General features: G+C 38.5%; 1 protein-coding gene across 3 annotated transcripts in view; it reads left to right on the top strand.

Annotated features, from left to right (window-relative positions):
- The window catches only part of LOC123714358, a 70,234-nt gene that overhangs the window by 46,799 nt on the left and 10,017 nt on the right, over nucleotides 1-13,418 (top strand). For all 3 annotated transcript variants that reach the window (XM_045668588.1, XM_045668587.1, XM_045668586.1), the window contains one exon: nucleotides 36-147. In XM_045668588.1, the coding sequence (XP_045524544.1) occupies nucleotides 36-147 (112 nt within the window). The remainder of the gene's footprint in view (nucleotides 1-35; nucleotides 148-13,418) is intronic.

Genomic DNA, 13,418 nt, shown 5'->3' with positions numbered 1-13,418 from the left:
AAGGCAGTCTAATGTACTCTATCGCCTTGCGGCAGATTCCGCAGTCCCTGGTGGTCGGTCGCGGCAAGCGCCACAGTCCCAGCGGGAAGCCTCCGCCCGAGCGCAGACCCACTCCCGCGCACCACAAGATCGACAAGCACGACGCAGGTACGTGGACACACTTAGCCTTCTTCGAGTTCGATATTATTGAGGGTGATCCGTATAAAACTGACTTTTGAAAGCGTTTTGGAGTAGTTTGGAGAACTTTTAAATGATCATTAATTTATGTAAAAATCAGAATTTAAAATTTGTGCCAAACACGTGACACAGAACAGGTTAGTTCGATCGGCGATGACGTAGCATCGATAATAACCGGTAAAATAATAGGTTAAGATTTATCGACTTAAATTTCGTCGCGAGACTGTTTTTGATGGAAATACTGTGAGTGAGTAATTTAAGAATGCTAATTAACGCGTAAATGCTATTTGTTTACGTGTTTACAAGCATGTTACGTCACAGACACTGGGGTGACGCCATCTTATTTTCTCGACATGTCATGAAGTGTTATGGCGATTTTTAATATTTTGTATAACAATGATGAAGTTTTCATTTCCTTTACACCATTACTAATAAAATAAAATTTAATACTATTGTGTTGATAATAAATAACAACTTTAACAAATAAAAAAAATTGAGGTAAATTTTTAAATCTTATTGAAAACAGTTTCGTGTAAGAATGTCAAATAGTAAAATACTATTTATCAAATAAACTATAATAAAATACTATTTATCAAATAAATAAATTTAAATCGCTAGCAATAATCCTAAAGTCGTTTCACTTTAAATAGCTGTAATTTATTTATAAAACAACAGATGGCGCTGTGCATGTGTAAAACGCGATTACAAAACGACTTCATAGAAATATATAGTTTTTGTGTCTATGCGAGCGTGCATGTTTTACGCTAGCGTGCGACTAGTTACCCTACCAAAGCCCAATGGATGAAGTTGGCGTCCACATGCCACTTCGACAAGACTAATCATCATCACAACCCGTTGGTGGGTAAAAGCATCAACTACCCCTTGCCGAACATAAAAATCCCATAGGAGGCCCCGACATGTCCGAACGGCGGTTGAGAAACCCGCGACGGCTCCAGCCGAGGTCCGAGTCTCGTTCAGCATAATTAAATAGTTTTCATAGTGTTTGGTGGACTATACGTACGTTAGGTTTTTTTTTGTTCATGGTGCCGAAACACGGAAACGAATTTCATATATCCCTGTGTTTTCTCGTTTCTTAAAATCTCCTTAAGTATCAATTTGTAAAGCAAACATGATGTTGTAATAAGAGGGGGGAGCGTATCGAGACATTGTAAACAGAAAATTAATGTAAACTTCAATCAATTGTGATAAAGTTTAAATTAGTTCGTTGTTCGCTGACGCAGTTTGCAAAGCCCGTATCGATGTTTTGGCGGAACGATAATCCTGACACTAGCGGGGCAGCTATACAGCGCGCTACACCTTGACTCGTTTAGCTTTCATTAGTAAACTATTTTGTTATGGAATTAATGATGTAGGAACAGCTGGTTATGATTATTCATATTACTGTATGTATTGTGTGTAAAACATAGAATAACTAAAACTATGCTGATATATTAGGCATTAAAACCAACATCGCCCTATCGTCATCCAACATTGTGTAATCGTAAAATCGAGTGTTGGCATCGGATAGACATGATGGATACCTGGATAAGAGCAGATGAATGAATGAAAAAGAATTTCTCTTACGGACGTTTCTCACTGACCTGTTTCTCACTAGCTCACAGAGTTCCATACGGGATTTGTCTCACATATGGTGGCGTTGTATGACGGGTCGTTTAATTCCCTCAAACATGGTCGAGTCAAACGATGGCTGGCTCACACGTCATGCCTGTGAACAAATGCCTCTCCAGGAAACTGAACTGCGACGTTTCCATTCAGTTTTGTATTTTAATACAAAGAGCGGACCGTATCGCCCTCCTTCTGAGAGCTTTTACTACACCTAGGCCTACATCCTCTGACTGCTTTGCCGATGAGTAGGATTGACTGCGATACAAATTTAATGACGTGGAATAAGTAATGCCTGTATCTCATATTTCATAATAAATAAATTCATAAGAAATTTAAAAATAAATAGCAATAGCTAAATGCGTTTAACTGGCGCTTATTGAGGCAAGGATCAATCTCACTTATGGTGCGAGCCAAGGCTGTACATTTGTCTCACTCAGTGTGGCGATTTCCTAAATTGTCGGAGTTTCGTCCCGAGGGTATAGCCAGATGCAGGCACTCTTCAACTGTTTACTTTGCATTCATTATTTTCATAGCATTCATTTTTTCGCTTTTATTCTATTGTTGTACGCAAGTTATTATAGAATAAAACTCAAATCTTCTAGAGAAAAATGACTGTCACTTATATAGGTTTCATTTTACTCACCCTGGAGGTTTTGGGAATGCGTAATGACGGGGCCTGGTAACTACTCTCATTAATAGAGTTTTCTCGCTTACCCAGTTGTCACTTACTACTCACGTTTGAGTGTATATATTTACTTCGAAACAATTACTTATTTGTCAATATTCTTAATTAACGCATACTTTAACCACTAACGCTCGGTTTCAATATTTACTGAAGAGTCGGTTTCCCATAGAATACGCAATGTAAACTCACTTTGACTTTGATGCAATACAAAATTACGAGTGACTTTGTAACTGTACGTGTTTGCCTGAATGCAATGTTTGTGACATTCCAGTTCTCCAATTTGCGTTTCATCGTCACAGGTGCGACTCAATCCCACCCCTTCACCTCTCTCATCTACTCGCCTCCCTCACAACAATAGCTTTCCGATAAGCCGCTTTATTGCATTCCATACTGTGTTATTGGTTTTATCAGTTATCAATGTTGACATTTCTGATTAAAACATATAACACGGTCTTTATTACGTTTAAGTTTAAGCTTGATAAACGTGGGCAATTTAGTGCTCTAATATTGTAATTGCAATCAAATGATAATCAACTTGCCAGCCAACAAAACTAAAAAGAGTTATTTGTGCTGGCTACGAGATAACTGAGCATGGGACACATTACCGATCCGTTTCCTTAATGCATAGGCAGAGATGGCTGAGCTGAGCGTCTACTCTACTGCTTATAAATTTTTCTACCATTCTTAATACTCTTGGATATAGTAATATATGTATTTTTCTTTTATAGAAGTATCTTTGATATCGCAATCGCTGAAGTGTTTTTATAAAAACCATTTAAACTTGAAATGGGTGGAGCTTTGCGCTAAAAGCTGCCAATATATGTGCAGAGTGTCGATACTCGATGGTGGGGCTTGTCGTATCGCGTTGTCAGCGTAGTCCCGTTTGATCAGCTTTGCACTTTGCTCTAGTGTTGTCGAAGTGATGGGTTTATTTTCGGTGTTATATTCGATGTGATGCCGCTGGTTAAATATATTTTGCCGCTAGTCACGTGATTAGTTTCATCTTTGAAGACTTAATGTCATGGAACAATGAGTGACAAGAATATAAATTCTTGTCATTCATTGTTATCTATTGTCAAATATGTCTATTTTTAATGGAAATTTTGTAACAATGGCAAAAGGTCTGTATGAATATATGTTATTCCTAAAACATATACATATTTTTCTGATAAATAAATGAAAACGGTGCATCCCTACAGTGCATTGTTCTTAAGACTCTCGACTGTTGTCGATACCGGCTGCCTTTGTTTAGCTGCTGCAGCGATTTTATCCACATGAAATAGTATGCGGTTTTTGTCTTAACCTGTAACCGCGCTTTGATACACTATTGATATGTTTAAAGGTGTTTCCAACTGACCATTTTTTAAATGTACCGTACCAAACCATTCGCGAGCCCTCTGGCATTTAGTGTCCATGGGCAGCGGTACCACTAAACATCAGGTAAGCCTCCTGCCCTGTTTGCCCCTCGTTCTATTAAAATAAAGCGGAATTTTCTCCCTCGATACTTCGTCCATTAACGAACTGTCTAATGAGAAATTTGAAACTAAAATATTGTTCACATTCTACATTTTACGAAATACAGCGCAATAAAATTTATCGGGCTCTACTTCCGAGGCGGGGAGATCTGCGTGTAATGAGATAGTGTTGGCAGAACGCCAGCTCTCTTGATACTTTACCTCGCGGGAATCCAATTGAAACTCTCTCTAATTAATTGTTATTAGCTTCACGATAACGCTTTTGCTGCATTGCCTCGTTGATGAGTGGATTCGTGTGTCAATATTTAACTTCCATGTGGCTAGTTTACCACTACTGTAGCTAACTGTATTTTAAGGGAATTCGTTTTCATGCGTTGGTTTATAGCTCATGATGGTCATGGGGTCTTCATCTATCAGAAAATCTATCATCGATCTCGTCAATGCAATAGGCTATTTGAAAGAATGACAAATAATTTTGTTGAGAGCATTCGGAATAAAACATGTATTTAAAATCTTGTTTTTAATCAAAATTAAATTAAATTTTGTGCGTTTCGGGGCACCCGACAGTAGAGATAACTTAAACTAATTTAAGTTGAACTATTTAATTCTGTAATGTTCCGAGGATTATCTTCTGCTTCATTATATATATTTTTTATATGAATATAAACTCATTCAACGGTGATAGTTTGAGGGTATATGTTCACTGTCAACAGTAAATGTCTAACGGACACTAAACACTGAGTAGAGACAGGGCAAAGCATCTGTTCGAAATACGGCTCGGCTGCGGGTTAGAATAAGAGAGGAGGAACTATCCTACCCCTACTGTAAACGTGAGAGAAAGGGAAGCTAGACAGACTGGTGCCGTAACGCGTTACGTAACGAAGCGGTTTACCCTCACATCACTTTAAAAATAAGATTAATTAAATTTTTTATCCGTCATTCACTTGACACAGAACATTACAGATTAGTAAAACAACGATGACATTGCACGTACGTGCAAAGTACGTCACAGGGGTTATCGTAAACGTCCTAAAGAAGCGTTTTGGCGGGTTGTTGAATTATGAATGTATACTTGTCATATTTAAACCAATGATTTGACAGAATTTAATTGCTAACTTGTTGTTTCATTAATCGTTCTCTACCAAAGTCGTTCTCTCGTGCACGAGACGATTTGTTAGCGACTCCAGTTCTCTGTGGATTGGTATTAGCCGTCTCGTGTTTACGACTCAACGCGCTTTGATGTGCAAGTAGGGTGCAAGTCGTCTGCGGGAGCGTGTTTCAATAACTGATAAGTATGTTGGCCTGCCATCTATTTATATATGCTGATGGGATATGGGGGACGATGCCAGGGCCAGAAGCGGTCTGTTGCACAGATCCCCGTTACCGGAGACGTTGCGCTTACTGAATGCTGTCCCACATCTTTATATGTTCGCAGAGTGAGTTCACACACCTCACAGTAGCGATATTGGGTATCTTATGTATTTCATATTATATTTTTATTTTCGATATTATCGTATTGGTTTAGTAGTGTATGTATTTTTGTGAATAAATTAATATCGTGTTTCTATCTTCTAGACACATTTTAATGTTGATATATGATCTAACTGCATAACTCTGCATAGGACGCACACACTTTGTGTTCATTTCGTTGTGTGTATTTTGTCTGTTCAAGTCATATCCACTTATCCCTCGAGGGCGGATGTTTGGTCTTGCGTTCTGCTTTATTGGCCAACTTGAATTATTCACCCGGGAGAGGGGCTAATGGTGGGGGTATTGGGGGACGCGCTTTTTACCGTCTCCACCAGCCAGACGCTTACGAGGGGGACGGCTTGTGACAGGGTTGTCAAAACATCGTGTTGTGATTTGCTACAGAGACTACATTTCTTAAATGCAGGCTTTAAGCAACATGATTTGTGCGTATGTAATTATAGTGAACAGATTTATCCATTTTTAGAAGGGTAATGCAGAGCTCCATAAAATAAAGCCTTTCATATTACATTAGTATTTGTAATTTTCAATGTTTTTTACCAATATTTTAAAATTAATTGAAATATGCATGCCATAATGGGACAGACGGAATGGGACAGCCCTAGAGGTGAGGGGTTTGATTGACATCGCGTCGGGATATCGTATCCCTGCGCCCGTGTGCTCGCGCGATTATGTGTTTTTCCTTTTAAACGAACCAGTACTTTATATGGGGATTAGAATATCCTCCACATCACTTCGCACACCGCTTTCCACTGTTACGACTTCATATTGAATGACCCTAAATTTCCGGCATCATAAGTATTGCCTAGCTGATAAACTGTAATAATTCGATCGACCCCAACGCAAAGAAACGCCTCCCTAATTCTATTTTTACAATCTCACTCTTGTAAGTCATACTTAATAACCGAAAGCCGTAAGTAAACTTCAACACGAGCGTTCTGAAACGACCTGTATTACGGTAGAAATAAGTTGTAAACTCCGCTGCGATTTCTATAAATCGACCGCAAACATTCGAAACTCCTGAAAAGTACTAAAACGGACATGTGTCGTACATTACAGCGAATGGATGAAGCGATCGTGGCCCTTATTCACGGGGAGTAAGGCTTTGAATGTGGATCATTATGTTCTCGAGTGTATTAAACTTGTGTTTGCTGAATTATTTTAGGCCGTAACATGAGCGTTGTAAGGCGTATGTTTGAGTGTGTGGCCTTGTTTCAAAACGGTAGTACCTCGGTTTATCAATGCTCTTGGGTCGCTAAGGAACGCGGTTTCGTTGTTTCCTCCGATATCGTTAAATGTTGACTTGTATTATCCATGGCTTCTTATTAAATTTGTACGCTTTGTTTGACATATAACTTGTGACCTGAATTTGGTCCCCAACAGCATGCTGGCGGTAATGGCGGCAATTAATTTCATGAATATATTATTTGCTTAAATAAATAATTTATTATTAAAATTATGTTTGATAAGTTTTTTATCAATCTTGTTGTATTTCATCCCGTGTCAGTATGGAAACGGGAAGTGTAATGCGCAGGCGCGACAGCAGTGCGGCCGATGGGGCACCAGTCGAGAATGTCTATACATAGATCACCACACTTTGTAGATGAGATATTAATATTAGACAGATACAGGATTGAGAGTGTAAATATTAAATAAAATAACTGTGAAGGCAATTTATTGCTCGTCTCAAATTAAAATCGCGACCTTCCATGAAGGCGCATTATTACACCAATCAAACCAACTGAGACCCCTCGTGGGTTGTAACGCTATGTACACAAAGCTGTCTCGAAACTTTTCCGTATTGCGAATCGAATTGTCGTTTGCTCATTAAGGCGCATTCGTGGAGCTTAGAAGCTTATTTCACTAAGGGATGGAAACGAACTAGGAGAACTTCAATTTCATCAAAATAACTGGAAAGAGTGGGTCAACTCCAAGTTGTCCCAATTCTATATATGACCCTCCACCGCTTCTAGGAAGCCGAGAGAGGCTTCCTCCTTCCTTCCTTCCTCACCTTCACAAACGCATATTGTTGAAGTAATCAAGTGTGAACTTTGCCTAATACTCCAATCAACTTTGTCCCCTAGCATTATAAGGGTAGCTTTATTAGCGACTAATTGAATCGATTTGCGATAAATTGGCGGGAAAAAAGATGTTTCGTTTTATTTAATTTTATCCATTTTAAAACTAAATGTTATTCTGAAACATCAGAGGAGCATCACAGTCATGGCCAAAATCTTTCGGAAATTCCTTTAAAACAATATAAATAACTGGTCATGATAGTTCTAGTCATACGTCGATGCAATTGAGATCAGTGATGCGAATAATCGGCCACAGTAAGACAAGCAGAGCGTTAATACAGCAATTAATGGACACGATAGCAGGGGGGCAGGATGACGCCGAGTGACCAAATGACCTCGCGTGGGGTGAGAATAACTAATAGACCGAGTTTGAAAAGGAGGAATTCATTTGACAGGAGCGAAACCCATTTTAAGATTACTTTTGTATCCTACGCAATTGTCTACGACTGTCATCACTGAGGTTGTAGGCTCGTCCCCGGCTGTACACCAATGGACTTTCTATGTGCGCATTTAACATTCGCTCGAAAGGTGAAGGAACATATTGTGAATGAACCGGGTGAACCTTAAACAGTCTACATGAGTCAGGCACTGAAGGCTAATCACCTACTTGCCTATAAAATTGACAAATTATCATGAAACAGTTATCAAGTCGGGTAGATCAGAAATCTGAGGCTCAAATCTAAAAAGGTTTTAGTTTTTATTATTTTTCGCAATTCTTAGGAAATGATAAGAAAAGCTCCGTTTTCCAAATGAGCTGCTACTTTTCTTACCTTTGGTAAATTTGACATTAATTTATAAGCGTTAAAAGTACATATAGTAGTCCAACCCTTCCATTACAGTTGGACGAGTGCGGAACACGCTGTATAGCGTGTAGTGTGATTAGTGCGGGGGCGAACGGTTAATGCAATCACACCCCGTCTATACTCCGACTCCCCGAGTGTAGAGCTTTGAACCAATAGACTAACATTAAACAAACTCGGTTTAATGCTCATGTGTAGTAATTACGTGATTATTTAGTTGTATGTTTCCACGACGTGTGCAACTTCGTTTGTTAGTCGTAGAACTGGGGACAAAGGGCCAGGAAACTCACTTGATTTTAAAGGATACCGCCCATGGACACTCAAAGCCAGAGGGCTCACGAGTGCCTTTAAGAATTGCTTTGGAATAACTTGGTGAGCTGGTTACCACTTAGTGGTGTGCGGCAATAACTGCCTTAACAAAACGCTCAGTTGTGGAACGACGGACGTCGAGGTGATACGGTTATTCTTTTCCAATTATGAAATTCTTTGTTTCACAGAGACATAGGACTTCCGTATGTCAAAAGTCCTAAAACGTTATATGATATTGCGTATGTATGATGAACAAACAACTGTTTGGCTTTCATTAAAATGTTGTATGCAATATTGCATAATAATTCGTGTTTTAATATTTGTTACAAGTCTATTCGCTCGTAGTTCTACAGCGAGAACAGGGCGCGTGCGCCGAACGAAGTGGTTAGTAGGGATCTGTAGCTTACACGGCTCAAGTACTTGTGTTTGTCTACACTACAGTACTGTGTAGCCATGCCGAGATAGGGCTACCCCTTCATCGCTACAAGGCCATTCAAATATCGGCATTGCCTTTGTTCTGCTCTATTCAATTGCAGACCATTTACTATATAATATATATAATATTAAACCGCATATACAACAACATGCAAATGCAAGTAGTTAATGCCATTTTTGCTCGCATAGCGTTGTGTATTGATTTCAGCAATTTGTAAGTGAAAACAGCGCGCAATAGTATAAATAAATTGTGTCTATGATGCATGCCGTGTCGGCTGTCTCGCTGGGGGAGTTCAGAGTTACTAGTGATGTATTAGCTGTTGCATTTGTCGACGGTTTTGATATCACTTAACTTTTAATCTAGATTATATTTTATTGGAATAGTCTGTAAGGATAATGTATGTATTTCTGTAATAATAAATAAATTTCAAATATGTAACAGTTTGTTAAAAATGACTCGTTGTTAACTTGAAATTGGTGATTTTGGATTGATTTAATATGAGCAACGGTTGTTAAATTACCGATGTATAAGCGCATCACTATCCTGCACATACGCAACAGTGTCGGTGGGTTGGTGTGACTTATTTACACCGCTCATTCAATTCCGGTATTTGACTTTCGCTGTCACTTTTAAAATGGCCAACAGGTTTTTTCCTTATTGCTTTTACTATATATCTATGGTAATAGCATTTTTATTCCACTTAAATGTGTACCCGATAACGTCCCGTTAATCCAGACATCCGTAAACGATGTATCGACGGGGCGTTATTTATTCCCCGCGTAATCATTTCGCCGGTTCGGGGCAAATCGCAATTTTATAAGGGAAGCAATGTGGAAGAGTGGAAATGACAGTGCATCGTGGACTTCCGGCCGTGCACACTGGTACAGGTGGCTGTTATTTGTTTCAAGTGAAACGTTGCCTTATTTGCGGGGCGTTGGGGCTATATTTGCCTGTGAGTCGTGGCGAATGCCGCGCAAGCGCCCCGAAGTGGGACGGTTTACATAGTTGTCAGTTGAAAGCGTCGTGACGTTGCGTGCGGTCGTATATCGCTTGTCGCATTTTGTAGTGATGTGATTTTGTTATCGATACATACGATTTTATGTGACTGACAAATTATTGCGTCGTTAAAGTTAAAGTTGGACGAATAGGTAACTAAATGAAAATAAGTTCAGTTCAAAATAAATTTGATTTTTACGATATAAACTTTTTAATACTTTTCGTAGCACAGTAGCATCTTACGTAGTTTGCTAACTACTGTTATTTACTTTCCATATAATTTTCTTAAAATTGCTGTAGCGAAGTCGAGGATTGTCGAATTAATTATTTAACGGAATAGATCGATAGCTGTATGCATTTTATAATAGACTTTACCATTTAGGCGCGAATCGTAAACTTGAAGCGAGCTTGAAAACTTTTTTCAATATGACTGAAATTTATACATGATTTCGTAAAATATTTAGCTTAAAACGACGTGCATTCACTTACTGTACTCGAACAAACCAATATTTGTTTTTATAATTATTGCCCATAAAAGGAATTATAGTAGGTTTCAATATCTGAATTATTAGATAAGCTGTGTAGTTTACGAGCGCTGAGTACGTAATTATAACTGCCTGATCCCGTATACGCTTCCATTAGCGAGTCTCATCCCACTATCCCCGAGGATTTGTCACTTAACGCCGCTTAAAGCGAGCGCAAATACACCGCCGCACTCACACTCTTTCTTGTTTGAATAACCACTGAAGCGCTTTAAGTGCTCACTTAATCGCATTTAAGCCTATATTTTTCAGTTGGCTTTCTTTCACATTCAAACGTGTTTCTTGGCGTTTTCAAAATTCAGGATGGTAATTAGTCTAGTATGTAAAATAAAAAGCATCAAAATGGCTTAGAAATCTTTCGTGCAGACTCGATTTATCGCATTATGTCTAAAAGCCGGGCAGTCCAGTTTTTTTTTGGTTGTTTTGTTAATTTGCGAAAGCCTTTTTTCCGTGTACGCTGGCTGGCGCTATTCGCCCCCGAAAATTGCTTTATTTTATTCGTACGGTCGGTTTTTGGCAAAGATTTATAAAGGCTGTTCATAGCTTAAAAGGCTGTTCATTTACAATGTAATGTTTATGGAAGGAACATTTAAATTAATGTTGTTTAAATTATACAAATACATGATGTAATTATAATAATATTCGTGTTCCACTTTGCTTTGTGAGTCAATTTAGAATCGCGATGTTGACATGAACAACACGTTTCTAGGAGAAAATGGAGTAAGGCGATAAACTATATTGAAATTGTTTGAAATGTTTTAGAAAACATTACTGATACTTTGAATTTCATAAATTTGAACTATCAATTTTCAACGAATAAATACAATTGCCTCGCAGATGCGGCTCACGTTATTATTTATAAGCCCTTTGTAACGTAATATTGTCAGGGCAAACGTCGAGTAGGGGCCGACGACAGAAAGGTATTAAATCACCGGCGACAGGACAAAGAACTGAGGATGTCGTGAAAACCGTATTATCGATAACGTGGTTTGTATCGTTACATCACTTAACCTTCATCGTGTAAATAGAATATTATCGACACACGTTGTCATTGATTTATTTCTACATTTCCGATATATATCGTACAAAACAAAGAATTAAAACTATTACTGTGTACGTGAAAATAACGGCTTTTCGTGAAGTTATAAAAACTCTTGGGGAGAATGATACCGCTGAATTGCTCATATCAGACTCTAGTGTGGTGTTTGATTAATCGAAAGATGACACTTGATATCGATGAGGTGATGTGTGCGTGAATTGTGAGTGATGGAGTACCGGGCGCCACATCCGATGAGCGCTGGGGCGCCTTACTACCCCCACCCAGGTATGTGTACCACCACCTATTAAATTTCCTACCGAAATATGAATTTTGGCCACTGGTATTTCTTCTACTCGATATGATTAAATGTTATGCAAAAAAATAGTATTTTATCGATAACGTCGCTCAGGTGATCGCTCATCCTGTTAAGCCCCTAAGTGACAAGTTAATGGAGGGCGGACGGGAGCCGTCAGGTCGGTATGTGACCTTACAAATGATTCGGAAAGCTGTGCACACCTAGCCATGCTGGGACAATTATTTACACACTCGTATATCACTAGAAATGCCTTTGTCTTGCCGCCATGCTTGGCATGTATTTGAAGTTTCTGCTAGTTCTCTCTATTTGTTTGATCACATTAAGTCCATGTCAATATGTTTAACTCCGGAAGGAGTGAAGGAGTGAAGTGTCTCATCCTCGCAACCATTTTCCAATCCTTCCCCGCAATCCATTTTATTCCATCGTCCCAGGTTTCAGGTCGGCATCCTCTCTTTTTTCTTCCCACTGGGCCATTCCGAGTAAGGGTCTTTTTAACCCATAATCTGTTATCAGGGACGCGGGGAATGTTACCGACCCATCTCTTAACATAAACACATTGAATCTTCTTAAGGTTCCAAAAGAAGAATAGAACGGTACATAGCCTTTTGACTTCTCCAATCTTCTTTATTAGCACATTATTAAAACTGAGTAAATAAGAAACTTAAATCCGAGATCGTTGTTTAAAAAAATTATAACATTTAATCTAGCTGATTAATTTGTTTGGTTTAGTGATCCCAGTTTCTGATTGTCACGTCATGAGAGCCGTCCCCCTACATAATCTTTCTCCGCACTTTGCGGTGGGCTAAATACTCAATTAGGCTTCTGTGAGGTTGCTGCTGACAACGCGTGATGAATGAATGTGAACTACGAACCCTCGCCAAAGACGTCCCGCACTACGTTTGTATTTACGACTCGGGTTGTCTAGAGGCTTGACTTGGATGTTATCTGTAGGAGCTTTAATCAGTGAATTTGATTAAAATAAGTATACGTGGCTATTTTGTGTCATATAGTCAAAGTCAAGTCATTTATTTTAATTAGGTCAATAGGCCTTTGGAAAGTCAAAATTACTAGTTGCCTCTTCCAAAAGGTAGTTTAATATACAGAAGAATGGGCAAGAAACTCCATACTTACTCTTTTGAAATAGTTTTTACAATATTTTGTATACATAGATTTGATAATTATGTAAAATTAACAAAAAAAATATTGTACTATAAAAACAATGCAGCACAAATATTGCAACTATACATTTATATTTATACATACTTTACATTATTTTTTATAAAAAAATAAATATTTAACATACAGTCAAACAGTGTGTGACCTACGTCAAAGTTGATGTCTTAAATATGTATATATATATATATGTAAACCTGTATGGCTAGATTAGCAAACAGTTTGTCTATTTTGATGGTCCTACGGAGCAGGCTCAGCATGTTTCCAAGAATTTTTAT

Source organism: Pieris brassicae, chromosome 9 (genome assembly GCF_905147105.1).
Source record: "Pieris brassicae chromosome 9, ilPieBrab1.1, whole genome shotgun sequence".
Taxonomy (NCBI): domain Eukaryota; kingdom Metazoa; phylum Arthropoda; class Insecta; order Lepidoptera; family Pieridae; genus Pieris; species Pieris brassicae.
The sequence above is the reverse complement of the archived record's forward strand: the minus strand, read 5'-3'. Positions and strand labels throughout refer to the sequence as shown.